Source organism: Hippichthys cyanospilos, chromosome 4 (assembly GCF_059441005.1).
Source record: "Hippichthys cyanospilos isolate Australia breed blue-spotted pipefish chromosome 4, RoL_Hcya_1.0, whole genome shotgun sequence".
Classification (NCBI taxonomy): domain Eukaryota; kingdom Metazoa; phylum Chordata; class Actinopteri; order Syngnathiformes; family Syngnathidae; genus Hippichthys; species Hippichthys cyanospilos.
In genome coordinates, this window is record NC_142372.1 from 23790478 (window position 1) to 23812367 (window position 21890).

Genomic DNA, 21890 nt, shown 5'->3' on the forward strand with positions numbered 1-21890 from the left:
AGCTGAGTTTCAATCTGTCATTCAAACATAAAGAATGTTTTCATGTGCAAGTATATTTTTACTTTCTAAGAGAACAAAGCTATAAGAAAAGGTCCAAAAATACTACAACTCAACTGATTGTGTATTACAGTTCAATAAGACATACTAATCAGAGTTAGAATGTTTTAATGAAAAAATTACCCAATGAATTCCCAATCGACTTCAATTTCTTGCGCCATCAGAGAGGGTGCACAGTATATTTTAAACACAGACTATGCAGTGCGGATGGAATGTTAACAGATATGCAGTACAGGCTTTTCTCAGGAGGAAAAGGTGAAGCCACAAGTTGATAGGCACAGTGAATGTTTGGAACATCGTAATGGATTTCAGACAAAATCAATGACTTTAATCAACATCATAAAATTAATTCAGTGCAACTGAGCTTTAAGAAGTACAGTATATAGAAGTTAATGATTTATGTACCTACTATAAATTTCAATAACATGCAAATGTGTTCCACCACATCACAATTTATATATAAATTTTTTTATATCATTGTAAGTTTAGTGATAGCTACAGTAAATATATTATATCGGGAGCGCAGCTGAATGGAAGCTGTCATGTTTTTTTTTTAGCCACGGAAATCCGAAGGAGGAAAAATTTGCAAAACATAATTTGCATTTTAGACATCCGTTTGTATCTTGAGTGAGTTTCTGGTTTGTGTGCCAATTGCAAATAAAAACAGAAGAGGGAAAAACAAGTTTTTTTTTTGTTTTTGTTTTTTTTTTACGGTATGCAAATCCTAAATACAAGAAAAATGACAAGGAAGAGTTGAATAATTTAAGAGGGAAAGATTCCGCCCCACGCAGCATGCAAGAAAGTACAGTATTACGATGGGCTCAACGATGTGTTGAGGAGTTAGGATGACTTAATCGGTCATTTGAAGTCACCCTCCACACACCAAAGAAAACGCTAGCAAAGACAAGTCGCGATACAACAAGAATTTACCTCGGAGAAACCGGCCTGGAAAGAGCAACGGTTGTAGCTTCCTTGTGTCACAAACGGCCTGATGTGTGAGCTCTGTTGTTTCCTGTTGTTAACGCTTGTGTGCCTGGATTGATGTACTTGAAGTCCTGTATGCTACTTGACTAGTTAGAGTGCAATTGTGTTTGTTTAGAAAAAGTGTGAAAAATGTTGGATTTTCGCTATGAGGGACGTACTGCGCAGCATTTGTGTCAGTTGTCAGCGCCTTGCCCAACTAAGATGACGGCCCACCTCTGGCTGTGGCTTCTTTGTTTATGTCCATGGAAGCCTGGTGTAACTATAACCTGTGTTAATATATTTACACAGGTTTTGTAGATTTCACTCTATTGTGCACTGAACCTACTATGAATAAAGTAAAATGAATTCTACTGTAATGTATACTCTGTCTGTGTCTGTCAAGTAAGGTCTTTCTGATAATATATTTACTCAGGTTTTGTAGATTTCACTCTATTGAGCACTGAAACTACTATGAATAAAGTATAATGAATTGTACTGTAATGTATACTCTGTCTGTGTCTGACACCATAGTGCGCAACTGAGCGTGTTTGAAAATTGCATTAGTTTACTTCACCGTTGGATGCATATAAATCTCCCACACTAACTTTAAAACAACTTATGGTCATCAGGTTGATCAAATTAGAAGTTATTCATACTAGGCCATATGGTATCGCAAAATATATTTGATAGGTGGCCGAGCATTGATCGTGTCCACTAAGTAAGCCATTCCATAAGTCAGGGAATTCTGGTATGTTTTGCAATTGCAATTTACAGTAGGGAATGTTTTTCTGCTATTGCAAAATAACCATTTCAAGAATGCTAAATATAGTATAAAGAAATACAAAAATGGAATTCTTGTGTATGTATGTGTGTTTAAATGTATAATTGTCATACAGCACAAATCTATGAATTAGTGGGAACCCTGGTTAGAAAGAGAATGCCAATGTTAGAAAAGTGAGAACAACGATATGAGTAGATCCTTAATCTGGAAAAAAAAAAAAAAAAAAAAACTAAAATGCTGGCGGGCCATGAGGAAAAAAGGGGAAATAAACCCTTTGAAGACATGCAAGACAAAAGGATGGTGAGGTGATAATATACTTGAAAGAAGCAGACGTACCATTAGTCGGATGCTTTGCAAACGACACAGAAAATCGTTTTACTGCCGGCATAGACAACAATTCTGAGGAAACAAAAATTCACTAATGTTACTAGGATCCACAGTAAGTTGTTGATCATATATGATATCCTGCTCGCTAGTAAAAATACTAACATGGGGACAAAAAGTGCTTTTTTTCTCTCTATTTTTTTTTTAGGTCTACTTCCTTAATTTTATGCATCCTGCTTCATTACTCAAATATGAACTTTAACAGCAGTCACTATGAACTCAGTTCATGTAAGGAGCAACGAAAAATACTGACTACATTTCTTGGTATAGAAAAATAAAGTCTGACACAACACTACACTGGATCTAGACCAAATTGTGTCCAGCAATTTTCAAAATGAGACGCAACAAGATGGATGACAAAGACGAACAAGTGCTATGAGGAATGGCAGCAATGAAGAACGTTTGTATGATACAACACTGACACCTACTGAACAATATGACAGACTTCACTATTAGCAAGGCAAGCCTGGTAGGACAGTAACCACATCGTCAAACCCTTAGTTTTAACACGGTAACCTGTATATGATCACAATGATAATTAAAAAAGGAAATACTTTTACCTGTCAGGCCAAAATAAAGAAGGTCACATTGTGATGATGGCTATATCAATGTATGCTTTTGCTTTCCCTATGGAACACCATTTATTGATTTATTTTTGCTGGCAAGTAGTGAATACGGACTGATCCTCAAGTTAAGTGCCAGTATTAACTGAACACTGAAAAGATATAACAAAAAGTCAGCGCAGCCAAGATCATGTTGAAAAATAAAAATGGCATTGGAGTGTAAGAGCCAGGTTACGAACAAAGATGATGAACATTTTTTCCTCCATACATGCAGGCCCCAAAACTCATAGCAAATTCTGTCAATGAAAATAAAAATATGACTGATAGGGCACTGACACACAACATAATAATAGCATTACAGGAGTACAACAACTATTTACTAAATTTAGAAGTGGAATATTCTTTTATAAAATGAAAGTCACCAAAAGTAGCGATGCAGTTAAAGCGCGCAATATGAAAGTACAGGTATAGTCATAATAATGATCATAAAAGAAGAGGCAGCTGTGCAACTGCCACACCTATTGTTCTACTTTTCTTGAGCAGTTTTGAACGGGGCCAGAAGTAGCATGTATAAGAACTACTGAAATGAAACACGCTAATCAAAGTGGTGTTGAGAAAAGAATGATGGGGGGAACACATTTGTGTGACTAAAATGGATATGAAGTTTAATATGTAAACATGTAATTATTGATGTATGGGCATGAATAGTACTCATTCTCTTACTTAACAAGCTCTATAGGTCCTTACAGCTGAAGAATTTCTACTTTTTTTTTTTCTTACATACATATAAGCTGATACAGGGGGTTTACATGGCCACACTCTACACAGGGCCAAATTCTGAATGTTGTATTCAATAGTTGGGCCAAAGTTGATATCCTCAATTTTGTTTTGTTTTTCTGCAGTGCTGTGTCTCAAACACATACCGTCTTTGTAGGATAGACTGCTGGTGGAGAATTTTTTGCGGTGTGCGCGTGCGTAGTCCTGCAGGTTAGGGGCACTAGAGGACCCACCTAGGACAGTGGTGCTGAACAGCCCGGCACATTGAGAGCCTGCGAGGGGGGCGGGGGGGTTAGTCACCACTACACATAACATGCTGTTACTCAAATTACCATCCAGAGAGTGCCAGAAAGAGAGAAAAGACACAATAAGGGACTATAGAGGCAGATGAACATGCAGACAGAACCAAGAGAAACCCATGCAACCTGAACTAACGTCTCCACCCATCTCCGTGCTTTTTGCAAAACAACGAGGCAGCCTCCATTTAATGTTCTCATAATACACCATTATCAAAAATAGTAATCAAGGTAAATGGATGGTCGTGCATGATTGTTGAAAAAGAGCATATGTCTGAAGATTCACGAGGAGCGACCTACTAATATCTAAATTGTTGGTCCGAGTTTGACTGACATTAGTACAAGCTCAGGCCAACTAAAAATGCACATTTGAGCCAAAATTGCTCTTGAAAAACTTGAAAGATACAGCATCTGTTGTAAGCTTTAAGAATCGCAGAAGTTGGGTTTTTTAGGTAGTCGGGGTATAAAGAAACATAATAAACAAATAAACAGGAATACATTAATAAACAAAATATGTTTTTTTATTTCTTAAATATTAAAATGATTCACAGAGAAGAAAAAATATAAAAACCAGCATTCGGAAGTCAGCAAATGATTATTTTGAAGCTAGACCTGTTGTGATATGAATAGGTAAAATGTGATTATTTTAGTATGGCTATTTACCTCTATTTGGTTGGAAAACAGGGGAGGCGACACATTTTATTTTCTCCAACAGGAGGGTGACACCTGCTCGGTGTATATAGTTACCAAAGACAAAATAATCATTTTAAACGATGACTCAAAACTATTGTTTTGATTTGTCATCCCAAGCAAATATTTCTCAATAATTGAAAACAACAACTAAACATGAAATTAGTGGTTAATCCACTTCTGTAAGCACTATGTCATAATCATCCTCATCATCTAAAAATAGTGATACTTACCTAACCCACTTTGTTTGATGTCAGGCGACTGACGAGAGCAAAAGGAGAAGAGCCGATAACTCCCTACTTTCGAGGTTGAAGTCTCTGACAGAACCTGAAGGAAAATGCATTTTCAGCTTTTGGAAAATCAACATTACATTGTAGTCACCAAAGATAGTTTCAAATTTGAGCAGAGGAGGTAAAAAGATATTTTGGGATTAGAGCTGTGTGATATACATTAAACATTGTATATTCGCATTAGAAAGATATCCTAATATACTTCATATGCATACTGTATAACATTTATTTTATGTAGATTAATTGAATAAAATTCAAATGAAAATAAAACACAAATATTCAATGGACAGAAAAATATAATTAACATATTGGGTAGGATGGGCATACGCTTTTTAAGGAAACCAGTGAAGTGCAAAGAACTAAAATACAGCGCAGTGCTTTAAGTAACATTTTGGTATGCCAGGAAAGTTCACTACAAAACTGAGGAAAATAACTATGTAACAAAGAACCCTTAGTGGCAGCAAATTAAATCTGACAATGTACTACTGTAAATTATTAAGTAATATGTCAAATGACAAAAACAAAAATATTTCCGGTCAAAATTACAAAAAGTAAAAATGAGATTATGTTAAAAAAGATCTTGAAAAAAAATGAAAGAAAACCATGTTTTTAATTCATGGCAGTTTTTGTGTGTGACGGATGGTTAGCACCTTTACTTCTCAACTCAACTGCTGTGTTCATGTTTGGGTTAAGGTTCTGTCTTTGTGGACTACAAGTATTCATCGATGAGAGGACTATGATTTTTCACCCCCACAGGGGAGATACACTACTTAAACACATGTGTCCTAGCATACCACAGATAAAACCCTTTGTGCTACATGCAGAAAAAACAAGGGATTTACCACAGGTAGCACAGTTATCGTTTGGTAAGGCAGCTATTGCGCTGCATCACTGGCTTGGTAGTTGACATTGTTACTATAGTTCTATAATACCTTATTTCATCCAAACATAGTGGAATAGTTAAAAACATATTCCACACCTATAATGCATGAATTCTCTTTTCGGTGGTGGAGCTGACTGACACGCTTGCAACTTCAGGGGAGTAAATACTGTATGTGTTTGTGTCATATACTGTGTAAAGCAAGCATCGCTAAGAACGGTAAACACTCCAGATGCTTGCAGCCAGTTGTCATTGGATTTCAAATTGCTCCGTGTAGGTCGGCCAAGAATCTGAAACATAAGACCCGAGGCAATGACCTGGAGCCAGTCACTAGAGGACATAATGCCATGTCACCCAACAGCAAAGTAAAGCAGGATGGGTAATTGCCATACACGCGAGACAAAAAAAAAAAACAAAAACAAAATGCAGTTTCTGGCTTTCTGGCAAAATGATCATTGCGATAGCCTACTTAACTGTAACACAAGTTTGCCTCTTTCACTAACACTTCCAACTCCTACTACTTTAAAGAAGATATCACGCTACCTTTACTCATATAAATGTTCCACTGTGAAAACCAAAAGCTAAAAGCACAAGACACACTCTTAAAGATGAGACTTAAGACACCTGTTGCCAAAAAAAAAGCATGCAATCGATTTGTAACCGCCTTCTAACGGCACACAATATGGATTAGGCCATTCTATGAATAGGGCAGAAAAAAACAAGTAAACACCATGTAAAAACAAATAAATAAATAAAAATAAAAAATAATAAACAAAAAAATAAAAAAGTAGAATTTTGTCTCGAGATGTGTCACATTAGCATTACTCATTTAGCATGTCATCATTTTGTGGAAACCAAGGGGATTTTAGAAAACCCAAACCAGCATATAGTCAGGTTTTTAGTATGAAATAGAGGTCACAGGTGTGATTATTACAAATAAACAATATGTAAAAAAACAAACCTCCATAGATCCAGTCTTATGATTACGTATAAGTGGAGATCTCCTCTGTATGGTAATTGGCTCGGAAAGCGGAACAGCTCTGTCGGTCTCATCGCGCGAGAGATCCTCCAAGCTTCCTGGGTCAGTCTGTTTTTGTCCATTCTGAATAAGAAGCAAAAAGAGCCCATGCTGTTGTTAGCTGCACATGACCACACGTATGACAGTTAGAAGACTTGATGGCGCTATACCTGTCGTGCTACCTCTGCAGAGGCTGGCCTGAAGCCAAAGCCAGTGGGTGCATTCTCTTCTTCCTCGACTCCTTTTACTCCTGGACTAAAGTGAAGCTCCACATGGAAGCGTTCCTCTGAAGAGAGATCCTTTAAAGAAGATGAATAAAGACAATCTCACCACGATACACAGATTATGTTTCTGATAACTTTCAAAATGTGCAGTAAAAAAAATATGAGCTTTACTAAATCTTAAGTACAGTACAGTTTCTTGCCATTCTAAAACAAAGAGTGACTGTGCATCCAGGTGACAGTGGTGCTAACGATGAAGCTAAGAGTTAACTGCAGATGCGCATAAGTAACAGGTGATATAAGATAGGATTAACTTTATTGTCCCCAGGGGGAAATATTGCCTTGGGAAAATCACAGCAGTGTTTACAACAGAGATACATGTAAAACAGACATATAGTGTAACAACACATCAGCATAGCAGCATGGTACAATCAGTGCATTTTGAAATGTATGCTTTTAATCTGAATGGACGCACTATATTTTCGTTTGTGTGACTTCGAAGCTGATGGACTGTCTTGCATCGCGTTTCGTGTCCTGTCGCTCCAAACACATACTCGGTGTCACCCAACTGACCAAACGCACAAACTGCATTGACTGTATTTTAAATGCGTAGCTTGATATGCCATCCGTAGTCGATCTGCACTAAGCATTGTTTACTTTCGCAAGCTACGCATAAGAAAGAGCCCATCGATTGCCAGTATCCAATCTAGGTGGATAATAATGAATGATAATAAACACAAAATGTCACCTTATTGTTGTCCTCATAAAGCATAATGACAATCTGAGTCATGTAGTTGAGTTCAGAAACAGCACTCAAGTAATCCATGGCACGATTCCATTGCTGGTCTTTCTCTTCCTATCACAATTAAAAAACAAAACAAAAAAACAAAAAAAAACACCACCACAAAATCTGTATTAGTACAAACTGCAACAATAAATATTATCAGATTCACATGTTACAAGGATCAGATATTCACATCTTACATCAAGTAAACCACCATAGCGAAAAATACTCAGTAGAGAGTGGACGTGACTTTCACTGGTGAAATATAAACGTGTCCTCACATGTCGTCCAGGCGACATCACTCCGCGTGAATATCTGCAAACAAGATCTACTATTTAATCAAAAACATTCTCAGCTGTTAGCCTACGATTTGTACTCATCATTTTACATTGCAAGAACATTTTGGCCCACACTCACAGAGGGTGTAACTTGTTGACAGATTCATCCTCATGAGTCCTCTGAAGGTCAAGCTGGATCTTTCTGACCAGCGGAAGGCAGTAAGCATATGCAATGTCCAGCTTCTCTGCTTTATTAATGCCATATTCCTACAAAAAAAAAAAAAAAAACATTCAGGAGTTGCCTTAAAATGCTAGTTTGTCATAAGAAAAAGTATACTTGGAAGAAACATCTCTAGGATGCACTGGCACACATCGTCAGTGATGTATCCTGGGGTCATTGAGTGTTTCGGGTCTCGCAACATCAGACACTCTCTCCCAGGTGACCCAGTCAGGGTTGATCACACCCCGGCTTGTGTCCCAGGAGCAAACCATGGATCTGCCCTTTTGAGCCATAGCCACCTCATGGCTTTCTCTGTAGCTTCGCTAACAGATTTGATAGCCTTCTTTTTGGCTGCCCCTCATACTCAAGTGCCCTAATGCTTTGCAAAGGGAACATCCAGTGAAGATTCTACCCCCAACTTCTATTGGCTCGTAGAATGTCTTCCAGTCCCTGACCCCGCACTCTTCCGCCAGCTCTTGGTAATCAGCGAGTTTCCTTTCATTGGCTTCTGCAATATAGTCTCTCCGGGGTACTGTAAGTTCCAGCATATCAGCTGTTTTGAAGCCTCAGAAATAAGGATCAAGTCTGACCGGAGGATCAAGTCTGACCGGAGGAGAGCTGTTCCTGCAATGTGCTGGGGAACCTCAGCTGTTTTCCCAGGTCAACGTGCAACTGCCAATCAGGGGCAGTGTGAAGGAGTCCTGCTGTTAATGCTGGACATGCCCGGGGTCTTGCTCCAACTTTGATGAAGGTGATTACCCTCTTCGGAGCTTGATGGTATTAAATTAATGTACAAGATAAAAAGAAAATTCAAGGGATTTTTGGAGTTTGACTTATCACTCATCATCAAAAAAAATCTAATCAATGAACTTGGGTTGTGTAACCTCCTATAAGGCCCTATTGTCTGCTGCTTATTTTGCTATCTCCAAAAACAGGATGACAAAAAAGCCCTTCAACTTAATTTCAGATAGCTGTTAAGGATTAATTGTTTGAGTTTAGCTTTTTAAATTGACTTGATCTGAAACTTATTCTGACTGTCCAGAGAACAACAATATCCACCAGAAGGAAGCATCCAAAGTTGGGGCTGCAATGTTATGGTGAATTTAAAGATTTTAGATGATTATGTATAGTTTAAGGCAGTGTTTTTTTTTCTTGTTTGTTTTTTTAACCACTGCGTCCCAGCACAATAATTTTTCACAAGAAAGAGTCAGGTGCGCCATGGGAAATGATCCAATTTCACATTTATTTTCTTCATTTAGTAATTTTTGGAAACATAATGTGCTGTTATGGGCTGTGAGAGTTGTTTGTTGCAGCGTAATCATGTAATAAACACTTTGTCAATAAATAATAAATTAATCAATAAATAAAATCAATAAATAAAATCAATAAATTAGATTTTTGTTGATCAAACTTTGGATTAGAATTGAATCATGTAATTAACACTTTGCCAATAAATAAATACATTTGATTTTTGTTGTTAAAATATTTGATTAGAATGACCGTATATGGTCAATATAGGCTACAGAGTTACATTTTGGGGGGGGGGGGGAGAATTGAGATTTCCAAAGAAAAACAATAGTGGCCCTTGGCTCCAAAAAAAAAAACTGCTGAAAAACACTGGTTTAAGGTAGTGCCAGAATCCATTTTTTCCCTTTTTCTTCTCAGTGCTTCAACAAAAACAAATATTAACTTCCACTTCTTCTCTGATACAAAAAGCAGTTAAAGGAGTCATCTGACTTACCTGTGGGATCACGATGTCAGCCAAAGCTCGAGAAAGTCTGAACAATTCTAGTGTGTCCTCCAAACCCAGAGTAGCATTATGAATGACATCATATTTTACACAGTCGTAAATGTCAGGTATTTTACTAATGTCATAGCGGCCATTTTTCATACGGAAATCTCTCTCAAGTTTGGACCAGCGTTGCAACATCAGCTCCAGTGTTTCACTGTGGTAAAGTTGCAGATCTGAGGACGGTAAGCAAAGAAGACATGGTAGTTATAAGGTATGCACTAAAGCCCACTATTAAAAGGAATACCACTATACTGTTAGTGATATACAAACCAAAAATAATGTTTGTTATACATGCACAAAAACTATGATGGCATTTTAGTTGCCTTAAATTTTGGACTATAACCCTCTACTTTTTTTTTCCTCGCAATTTAAACACTGCAGCTAATAGTTCAGTGCGGTGGATCCGAAGTTAAAACACCTACTGGAAGCCTACTAGAAGTTATTGGGTGCTGTCATATTCCACTTCACCCTCTGCAGTAAATACATTCACAATTCACGCTGATGTCCAATGGGTGCAAATATTTTGTTGTGAGCCCAAGAATCACAGGTGGTATTGAGTTTGGGTTTTTTTTATTGGCTGCTTTCATAGAATCTGGTTAAAATTGCGCCCTGATGGCTAGTAAAAAGCTGCAGATACTGTATACCACACTGGACTTTTAAGTGCAGGGTTCAAAGCGTAAGAGAAAAGCAGTGGCTTATTGTCCAAAATTTAAGGTACGAAGCACTTTTCAAAGTCGTAAAAGTTCTATTGTTTAATAGAACCCTTGTTTCAGTCCAGTCCAGAGATTAACCTGCGAAAAAAAGCTTCAAAAAATTACAGTGAAACTTAATTTAAATAAAGTGAACTTGGAAAGATGCTCAAGAAAAGAAAAAATAATACATATTTTTCTATCATTGCTGACCCAACCTTCCAAAATATTTTATTTTATTTTATTTTATTTTTTTAAGATGAGAATGAGTGAGATAAAATTATCAGAAATTGCTGAATGACTCACCAGCTGACTTGGGATCTTCCATCCTTTTGCGGATCTGTGCGGTAAGACTCTGAATGAGGGCATAAACCTGGTCACAGGTGGTTACTGGGTTTTGGACTATTTTCATAGAATTCACCAATGATGCACTACATGTTGGGGCCAGCTGTTACACACAGAATCACACATAATCATTACTTTTTTTTTTTTTTTTACTACATATTATCTATTTTTTATTATTATGTGAGCGGGAGGGGTTACTCCACCAGCCGAGCAACTCACCCTGTCATAGTCTTCATCAATGAAGTCCCTGTCCTTTTGCAGAATCTCATGGAGTCTGGCTTTGACCCTGTGCTGACAGCCACTTAATGAGTCGCTGTCACTATCCAGCAACCCATTCATGTTAGCACTTTTCACCATCTGCACTAAAATGGGAGTCAGCTCACCTTCTAAGGCCAGCAAACCCTGGTCACGGAAACACAAATTATTTTAACAGGTTATGTACTTTGGACAATATTGTGCAAAAAAAATTACTAAACATACTATTGGATAGATACATGGTGTACAAGCAAATGAGGGATCGTTTATGACGTGTTAGTGTTATTCCAACAACAAGCAACTAAAAATTAGAATGAGCCGTAAAATGATGAGTCAACTAAAATGAATCCATGCCAACAGAGTAATGTATTCGAACAAGTACATGAAGATTAAAGTAAGGGTCTCAATGCAAAGCAAATGCGCATTTACGCCGCGACTCGGGGAGCATGGATGTAAACGTTACACTACAATGTACATTCCTTGATAAATGATTTTTTCCACCAGAGATATAATTTTTTTTTTTTTTTTCCATTGGACACTCATGTAAAACTGTAGTTTATTATCTAGCCCATTTAAAATATTATATTTTTCAGCCATATCACACAACCCTAATAAAAAGAATACTGCAAAACACATGATAAATATATAAATTACATAAATTACATACATAAATTTTCTAGTAGTACCTTTGCAAAAGCTGCAGCAGTCATTTGAACTCTGCCTTCATCAGATGCATATATCTTCAGGTCATGTCTGTAGGTGCTATGCAATCGCAATAACCCACAGCCAGGAAAGCCAGCATAGTCTCCTATAAGTATATTGGGTCCAAATCAGTTTTGAACTTAAGAAAATGCTACATATATATAGTTGTTTCCGATTTACTAACTGCTGATGGAATATAGCACTGAGAACTCCATTATGCATTAACATATTACTTACTGTATAGCTCAGAGTAGACGTTGGATATTTTTCCCCTCATTTTCAATCCCCACATTGGGGGGGGTGACTTATTAACACATAACTCAAAAACAGAATGAATGCGAAATAAGTCTGATCATGTTGTGTACAAGGCTTAAAGTGTAAATATAAAAAAAAAAAAAAATATATATATATATATACAGTGGGCCCCCGGGTTACGAACTTAATCCGTTCAGCGGCTACGCTCGTATCTCGAATTGCTCGTATAGCGGGCAATCCAAACCCATGTTAATTCGTGAATGCGTGCAACGCGCGCCGACGACACACTGTATTCATATATTAAAATTGAGTGACATAATCTGCTGTACACTTGCATTATATAATAAATACAATGGATAAATAGCTTTTACCTTTGCAACGACGAGACTTGAGCTGGGTGTAAGCAGAGGGGGGCAGAGTCCAACGCTCAAAGTTAACACGGCGACAGATATGCTATTGGCCTTACAGTGTTACAGTAACTCTTTCAGTCAGGGTGCAAATCACGCAGATACTAAAACATCATCCTCTTATTTATTTCTTTACCGCTGCTAGTAATTTTAGAAGCTATGTCTAACAGATAAAGTTTGCAAAGTCTTCACAACATTCCGTTTTTCACTAATTTTCTCTCCTTCCTTCCATCCTGTCCCGTCAAGCTAGATAAAGGCGTTCGGCCAATAGCATATCGGCATTTCTGTGATTGACGTGTGACGCTGGCCAATAGCATCTCCGTGAGTGAGACCGGGTGACCTTAATCGACCAATAGCATATTCGCATCTCCGTGACTGACTGATAATTATTCGCACTTTTTTTTTAAACGGTTGGAATGTATTGACAATTAATTTAAAAAAAACCACACATTTAAACCAATGACAATTCTTTGTCCTGCAATCGGCACATTTAATTTCATGTCAGCTGTTTTTCCCTTAAGCTGTACAAACACTACACTTAAATGGTAATATATTTAGACACCGTGAATGAGACAGTCAGTGTGACGTTGTAAGAGCAATAGCGTTCACGTTGCTGCCACAAGTATCTACTGATGATTGATGATGTCGCCACTGTTGATTTTATTGACGCAATTAAACGAGAACATTTCTACATACTCAGAGGCCGGCATGCTCGTAAGGCGAGAGGTTTGTTCGTAAACGGAGGACAAAAATCTCCCTGATCCACGCTCGTAAGGCGAATTGTTCGTAAATCAGGGTGCTCGTAAGCCGGGGGCCGACTGTATATATATATATATATATATATATATATATATATATATATATATATATATATATATATATATATATACATACATACACACACACACACATACAGTCGGCCCCCGGTTTACGAACACCCTGTTTTACGAACAGTTCAACTTACGAGCGTGGACCGCGGAGTTTTTTGTCCCCCACTTACGCACAAACCTCCCGTCTTACGAACAATATGACATGCCGGCCACAGTGTTCGAACATTTATTTTCGCTTTGCTACGTCAACTAATTTGGGGGTTGACGCTTATCACGGCATCGTCGAACGCTATAGCTCTTACAATGTCACAGTCACTGTCTCAGTCACGGTGTCAGTCACGGAGTCAGTCACAGAGATGCTATTGGCCGGCGTCACGTCAATCACAGAAATGCCAATATGCTATTGGCCGAACGCCTTTATCTAGCTTGATGGCACAGCTGGTCGGGACGGAAGGAAGGAAAGAAAATCAGTCTAAAACAGAAGGAAGGAATGAATGTTGTTAAGACTTTGCAAACTTTATCTGTTAGACATGGCTTCTAAAATTGCAAGTGGCGGTAAAGGAAGAAGTAAGAGGATGATGACAATAGAAACCAAGCAGGAGATAAAAAAAAAAAAAAAAAAAAAATACTAAGGAGGCACACGCATAGTTAACCTTGCTCGTGAGTATGGACGTAACCGCTTGGCAATCTTCTAAGGGCAAGACTTTCCTTGCCGGGGGACGGACCTCGCTCGACAACAAAATGGAGAGGCTTCTTCTATTATGATTAAAGAGAAGGAAATCGTCAGTGATATGTTATTTTGAGAAAAGTTCTTGTTTAAGAAAATAAATAAATAAATTCTGCGGGTTGGTATCTGCTCACCTCCGTCTCCACTCAGCTCAAGTCATGTCGCCCCAGAGGAAAATGTCATTCATCCTTTGCTTATCCATGTTAATTAATTTATCTGTATAGTAGATTATGGTAATAATTTTAATATGTGTGTAAATTCGTGATGGTTTTAACAATGATTTCACCACACGTTGCCAGTCATTGTGTACGTACAATTGAACTCGCTTTGCTACATCAACCAACTCATCTGCTCACGCATTACACGGTAACGCTGATATGCTATTGCTCTTACAATGTCACAGTCACTGTCTCAGTCACGGTGTCAGTCACGGAGATGCCGATATGCTATTGGTCGAACGCCTTCATCTAGCTTGATGGCACAGCTGGTAGAGACGGAAGGAAGGAGAGAAAATCAGTCAAAAACGGAAGGAAGGAATGTTGTTCAGACTTTGCAAACTTTATCTGTTAGACATGGCTTCTAAAATTGCTAGTGGTGGTAAAGGAAGAAGAGGATGATGACAATAGAAACCAAGCAGGAGATAATAAAAAAAAAAATACGAAGGAGGCGCACGCATGGTTAACCTTGCTAGTGAGTATGGCCGTAACCGCTCGGCAATCTTCTAAGGGCAAGACTTTCTTTGTCGGGGGACGGACCTCGATCAACAACAAAATGGAGAGGCTTCTTCTATTATGGATTAAAGAGAAGGAAATCGCCGGTGATATGTTCTAGTTTGAGAAAAGTTCCCGTTTAAGAAAATAAATAAATAAATTCTGCGGGTTGGTCTCTGCTCCCCTCCGCCTCCACCCAGCTCAAGTCACGTTGCCCCTAAGGTAAATGTCATTTTTCCTTTGTATATGTTATTTAATTAGATTATGTTACTCATTTTTGATATGTGTATAAAGTCGTGATGTTTTTAACGAAGGTTTTTGCACGCATTCACTAATTAACATTGTTAACGGTTTGGATTGCCCGTCATACGAGTAGTTCAAGTTACGAGTGTAGCCGCTGAACGGATTAAGTTCGTAACACGGGGGTTTTGATTGCCAGCCGTACGCCGAATTCACCTTACGAGCCCAACCGCGCAATATATATATATATATGTATATATATATATATATATATGCATATATATATATATATATGTATATATATATATATATATGCATATATATATATATGTATATATATATATATATATATATGTATATATATATATATATATATGCATATATATATATATATATATGTATATATATATATATATATGCATATATATATATATGTATATATATATATATATATATATATGTATATATATATATATATGCATATATATATATGCATATATATATATATATATATGCATATATATATATGCATATATATATATATATATATATATATATATATGCATATATATATATATATATATATATATATATATATATACATATATATATATATATATATATATATATGCATATATATATATGCATATATATATATATATATATATATATATATATATATATATATATATGCATATATATATATATGTATATATATATATATATATATGTATATATATATATATATGCATATATATATATGCATATATATATATATATATGCATATATATATATATATATATATATATATATATATATATATATATATATATATATGCATATATATATATATATATATATATATATATATATGCATATATATATATATATGCATATATATATATATATATATATATATATATATATATATATATATATATATATATGCATATATATATATATATATATATATATATATATATATGCATATATATATATATATATATATATATGCATATATATATATATATATATATATATATATATATGCATATATATGCATATATATATATATATATATATATATATATATATATGCATATATATATATATATATATGCATATATATATATATATATATATATGCATATATATATATATATATATGCATATATATATATATATATATATATATATGCATATATATATATATATATATATATATATATATATATATATATATATATATATATGCATATATATATATATATATATATATGCATATATATATATATATATATATGCATATATATATATATATATGCATATATATATATATATATATATATATATATGCATATATATATATATATATGCATATATATATATATATATATGCATATATATATATATATATATGCATATATATATATATGCATATATATATATATATATATATATATATATATATATATATATATATATATATATATATATATATATTATGATTTATATTTCCATATAAATCATCTTCTTCTCTCTAACATCACTAGCAATCTTGGGACCCATGGCTAACCCATTCAAATTTGAATTAAGCAGTGAAATGCACTATAAATTGGGTTTTGTAACCACTCGCAATAGAACAAAACTTTACCATTCCGCTATTTTGAAACGAGTGAGGCCGACCAATATCAGACCAGCATTGTAGTGACACGTTGCATGGAGGCACTGACGGCAACAGAAAATAAGTGCAATTACTAAAAACGCCTGCAGATGAAGACAAAACAACAGTTGTTGTTGTTGACAGTTGTTTTTATCACAAAGCTGGGAAAATACCTTAAAGAAGGGAGGAAAAAACTCAGTATTCCACATCGCAACATGGAAAAAACATTAGCCAGGGACGCTGTAACCCGGAAGTCTACTGTATCTTCTATCAGCAAATCATTTCTAAAGACCTCCATTTCAAACAAATTGGACGGGTTCAAAGATGACTACACGTGGAAGAGTAAGAAGTATGTTTGAACAGATGATGAGAAGGAAGAAGACCAAGTCCAGAAGTTACAGTTGTTTTCAAAATACTGTATTGAAAAAAAAATTGAGTAAACCCCCAAATCCATATAGTAGTTTTTATGTCCATGCACTGGGAACACTGCACATTATATTCCAGATCAAAATGAAGAAAAAAAGCAGACTGCTCAGAAAAACAGCAGTGTCTGAATTTTACTGTACAAACAAATATTTACTGTATAAACTGAAATATATCAAGGATTCAGCATTCCAGTGAATCACTTAACTAATATTTAGTTGTATAGCCACTGTTCCTGATAACCGCTTCACATCTGTGTTGCATGGAGTCGACCAACACATCTGTATATCCGTAAGTTGAAATGGGAGGAGCTTGTTGATGGTTCAGTGACTTTTACATTGTCCCATTGTGTCAAAGGGTAAAGCATTGAAATGTAAAATCAAATGCTCAAAACAATGTTGCAACAAAAAAAAATGTTGCAACATTGTTTTGAGCATTTGCGTCCATGCGCACTCATACATCGCCATGCATTCTTGTCCCCACCCTTATAATTTGAAACAGTATGTTGCCTGATACACAGTACAATGAAGCAATACCTGTAAAAGTACTGTCATTTCATTATTTTAATAACACACGTAATAGGGCAGCCATGGCCAACTGTATATAACCACTAAAGTGAGGGGTAGACTTATACTCGCGTTTTTGTAAAATTCGCTAAAATTATATAAAAAGGGAAGGTCGACTTAAATGCGAGGTCGACTTGTACTTGGAAAAATACGCTATGTAGAACTAATGGAAATGGACATTTTTCTTGACTAAAACATGTTATTTATTATTATATTTTACAATATTTTGAGAACTGCTGATTTGGTTAAAAACAAGAACAGTGTGTACTCACTTTCATGAGCAAAATCTATTTCAGGTTTTAAAAGAAAGACATAAAAAAAAAATGCTACTTTATTTCTCACCTTGTCCTCCGGGGTACATACAGCGAAAGGCTCTCCCAAGCTCTTCAGCCTGTACCCTGCCAGCAGGTGTAAGCTCTCCTCCCCACTTTAGCACAAGCAGCAGAGATGGACCTTCCTTTCGGGTATCTGTCTCAAAAAAAGAAAAGATTCCTTTATTTACCTATTTATTTATTTTTCCTCCAGCATGTTTTTTTTTTTGCTCATATGCTTTGTTGTAGCTACTTAGTACATGCCTTCTTCTTCACTCGAGGTTTTGGGCTGCCCATAGGGCAAGTAGGTTAGCTGCACCTTTCTATTAATCCCGGAGAAGTGCCCATACCTTTAATTGAAAATAAGAGAAACGTGGAATCAGGACAGTGAGCAATTTCAAGTGTTGCCTACAATGTTATTCCTGCTAATTTAGCAGATACAACATGAGTCTACATGCCACTGTTCAATTCAGCAATAAGAGTTTTCCATGACAAAATGGGGATTGGCTTCCAAAATACATCATAAATTTGCAAATAAAAAGTATGAAGATGATCCCGTAAGTGTGGTAACACAGTAAAACCCACCACTTACATTTCTAGAACCGTTTTCAGCTGTTCAAGTTTGGACTTCTTTTCTTCTATCTCACAGTCATTGTGCTGGCCCAGTTCTGCTAACAATTGCCGTGTGATATCCAGCACCTCCTGTTGTAGTTAAAAAGAGAAGAAGAAGTAGAAGAAAAAGCTACTTCAGTTTTCACCAAGTTAAATCATCAAAACAATTTGCAGATAGTGTGTCAAATTGGTTTGAACAAACGCAACCATGCAATTAAATCAATGCTACCTGCAGTTGCTTTGGTTTCTTCAGTTTTAATTTCCCAGTTTTGTATCCGCCATATTTTTCAAACAGATCAAAAAACCTAGAGATAAATACATATTTTATATGATAAAATGGTTATAAAACGTGTTTATTGTTGTCGAAAGGGTACCAACTTACATGGGGTTGCGTACTTCCATCTTCATCTTCTGCTTTGGTGTTCTGTCTCCATGCCGGATGACAGCTATCACACAGCGCAGTTCCATCCTTGGGAGTGTGAAAGTTTAAGTCCACTATTAGATTAATAACAGCACATCAATGCGAAAGAAAAACAAAACAAAACTGTTGCTTGGCATTACATCTTCAAAAGACAAACAGAGCAAAGGAATAATGAGTAAAGTATTATTCATGTTTTAATTTTTCACCAGGTAATCCTACTCATTGAGGTTGTTAACAAGTACCTTCCAGATAAAGACTACTGTTGGTGTCTGACATATCTTTGCATAACAGACTAATTCATGACAAGCTCTGGAATTAAAGAGTTATGTATAACTCATCACTTCTGTGAAAGAGCTGAGGTCATCTCATAAGTTACCAATTGAGGAATTACAATGACCACACCAGCAACGTTAACATTTACCATACGTTAACATTTACCATAACTAGTACTTTTATTACTCACATGGTCCCTGAAGTAGTGGGAACAATTGGAATGTCCTCTGCTTCAGTAGGGATGGACCATGGAATCTGAAACTGAGGTGCTAGTTCGCGCATCACAATATTCCTACAATCGGATGGATGGATGAATAGATACACAGAATTATACAGAGTAATGGAGAAAATACACCTTGAAGATCAACTTATTCAACACAAATAACAAAAACTGTTACCCGAGGATCTTAGCGCAGTCATCATAGTATTTCATAGAGTTCTTCACAAAACTGAAACCGTTGACATCACACACATATGAGTGCCCATTGGCTCGAAGAAGGTCAAAGCCACAAACAGTTTGCTGTAGATGAATAGCCAAAGAGCAAAAAACTGGCATTTGTAAAGACGAAAGGTATATATATTATATATCGTAGCAGTGCTCAATAGAATATAACGTTTGCTTACTTTGAACGCTAAGCAGACTTTCCGAGCGACCAGTTTTTCCATGGCTGACAGCATGACAGGATAACGGACCTCCTTGCCCTCGCTGTCTCGCTCTACCTTCCCATCCAGAGCCGGGGACTTCCTAGCCTCGGCATGAGCATAGTCAGGCCCCACAGTATATACCTAGAGATCAAGACAAACCATGGACATTACCATAATTATCATGCCACTTAACACACTGGTTTAATGTCCAATGGTTTCATTTTTTTCTTTAAACATTTTTGTGAACAAGTACAACTGCAACTTAATGTAAACTTAACATAATATTAACTATTATGTTGATCTTTGGTGGCACCAAATACCTTAACAGCTGTCCTAGTGTGATTTATGATGAGTTCACAAATTTCTATCACACTGTGGAATAAAACCGACAACTGTTTAAGGATTCAACCTTTCTCCGCTTTGAGTTAACCCTACTAGTATATTTAAAAAAACAAAAACAAAACAAAAATACACTTATTTGATCTCATCAAGGTTTTTGTCCAGACCTTTTTTATGCGCTTTAGTGAAAAACTTTACCTTCACATCTGTGCCATCCGTCGGCATGAACTCTTCATAGATGTAAGAGCCAGTCTTCCTCACATTGCTTTCTGGTGAGTACACACTGCTTCTGCTCCCAATCTAGATAAGACAAGAAGTTGATGTTAAACTGTGAACATTTACGCTCATCTCATAGGGTACCACTGAATTAAAAGTGGCTGCACACAGTGAGTTTTACAGGCACTGAATTCTTTCTGAATCGTTCGCATGCCGAGGAGGACCTAAGATAGCTGAGCCTTCCAGTTGAGTCTGGTACAGCGGTCCATCAATGAAGCGTTCTGTGTACAATGAGTATGGTCGGCCATGCCGTTCGCGGAGGGATGGTTAGCGGTAGTACAGAGAACTTTGGTGCCCATTAGTTGGTTGAGAGCAGCGCAGAACGGTTTTGTGAAGGCCAGGCCTCGGTCCAAGGTCATGTCGACAGGCATGCCAAAAAAGGAATATATAACTAGAGAGCCTCAGTACAGTTTTTGGCGGTAGCTCCTGTTACAGGTACAGCTCCTATGTGTATTTTCTTAACAAAATTACACAGTATTGAACTTCCTTGAGCAAGACACAGTGTGCTTTTCAACTTGTGGATCAATCATGCAACGAGCGTTGCAAATGTGCCTGCCGTTTTCAAAATGTCACTTTTGGTCATTAAGAATATAATCATTTGCAAGTTTTTGAAATTTACAATCACTGAATTCATTCCTTTTGAATGAAAAATGGTCTAAATCTTCCACACCATCCCTTTAAGTTATTTTTTGGTGACTACTCGAGATTTGCTTTTATTAACAGAGCAGTATCAATATTTTTCTGACCATTTTAATCAATAGTTGTACAAGAAGATCAGTATATAACACTCAAGGCCTCTACTGTCACGTTCTGCCTGGGTTTTATTCTGTTGAGGGTTTAGTTGTGGAGATTTTGTTTGTTCAGCCATTCTGTTCGGATTGTTTCAGCCCCCCCCCCCCCCAGCGTCGACCTCTCCTCCTTGTTCGTAAGTTGATGTTGCCCACCTGTTACCTGGTGTTCCTGCCCCTTGCGTGTCACCCAACCAGCTTCCCCTTCCTCTTGTTCTCTCCCAACTGTCTCGCATTGTTTGTAATTAGTGTCTTGTGTATATAAGTAGTAGGTTAGTCACTGTTAGTTTGTTGGGTTATAGTAATGGTCACCCCCACGCCCTCGCTCCCTCATCCATAGTGTTCTCCAGTTCCCCGATCGCTCTTCCCCGTAAGTTTAGTTTTGCTTATTTCTCGTTCATTTGGTACTTTGCCCAGT

At 36.4% G+C, this 21890-nt stretch overlaps 1 protein-coding gene across 4 annotated transcripts in view; it reads right to left on the reverse strand.

The window, feature by feature from the left end:
* Positions 1-21890, reverse strand: part of ppip5k1a (diphosphoinositol pentakisphosphate kinase 1a) — a 45778-nt gene that overhangs the window by 14213 nt on the left and 9675 nt on the right. For 2 of the 4 annotated variants that reach the window (XM_088412544.1, XM_088412542.1), the window contains exons 7-26: positions 20607-20708; positions 20049-20210; positions 19823-19944; positions 19615-19716; positions 19113-19199; positions 18960-19035; positions 18711-18820; positions 18383-18468; positions 18150-18275; positions 11970-12091; positions 11248-11430; positions 10990-11131; positions 9944-10167; positions 8122-8249; positions 7905-8019; positions 7669-7776; positions 6870-6998; positions 6643-6783; positions 4745-4838; positions 3672-3797 (exon numbers count right to left, since the gene is read on the reverse strand). In XM_088412544.1, coding sequence (XP_088268670.1) covers positions 3672-3797; positions 4745-4838; positions 6643-6783; positions 6870-6998; positions 7669-7776; positions 7905-8019; positions 8122-8249; positions 9944-10167; positions 10990-11131; positions 11248-11430; positions 11970-12091; positions 18150-18275; positions 18383-18468; positions 18711-18820; positions 18960-19035; positions 19113-19199; positions 19615-19716; positions 19823-19944; positions 20049-20210; positions 20607-20708 — 2485 coding nt within the window. Of the gene's footprint in view, positions 1-2137; positions 2201-3671; positions 3798-4744; positions 4839-6642; positions 6784-6869; positions 6999-7668; positions 7777-7904; positions 8020-8121; positions 8250-9943; positions 10168-10989; positions 11132-11247; positions 11431-11969; positions 12092-18149; positions 18276-18382; positions 18469-18710; positions 18821-18959; positions 19036-19112; positions 19200-19614; positions 19717-19822; positions 19945-20048; positions 20211-20606; positions 20709-21890 lie in introns of all 4 variants that reach the window. The other 2 variants (XM_088412543.1, XM_088412545.1) reach the window with 2 other exon arrangements.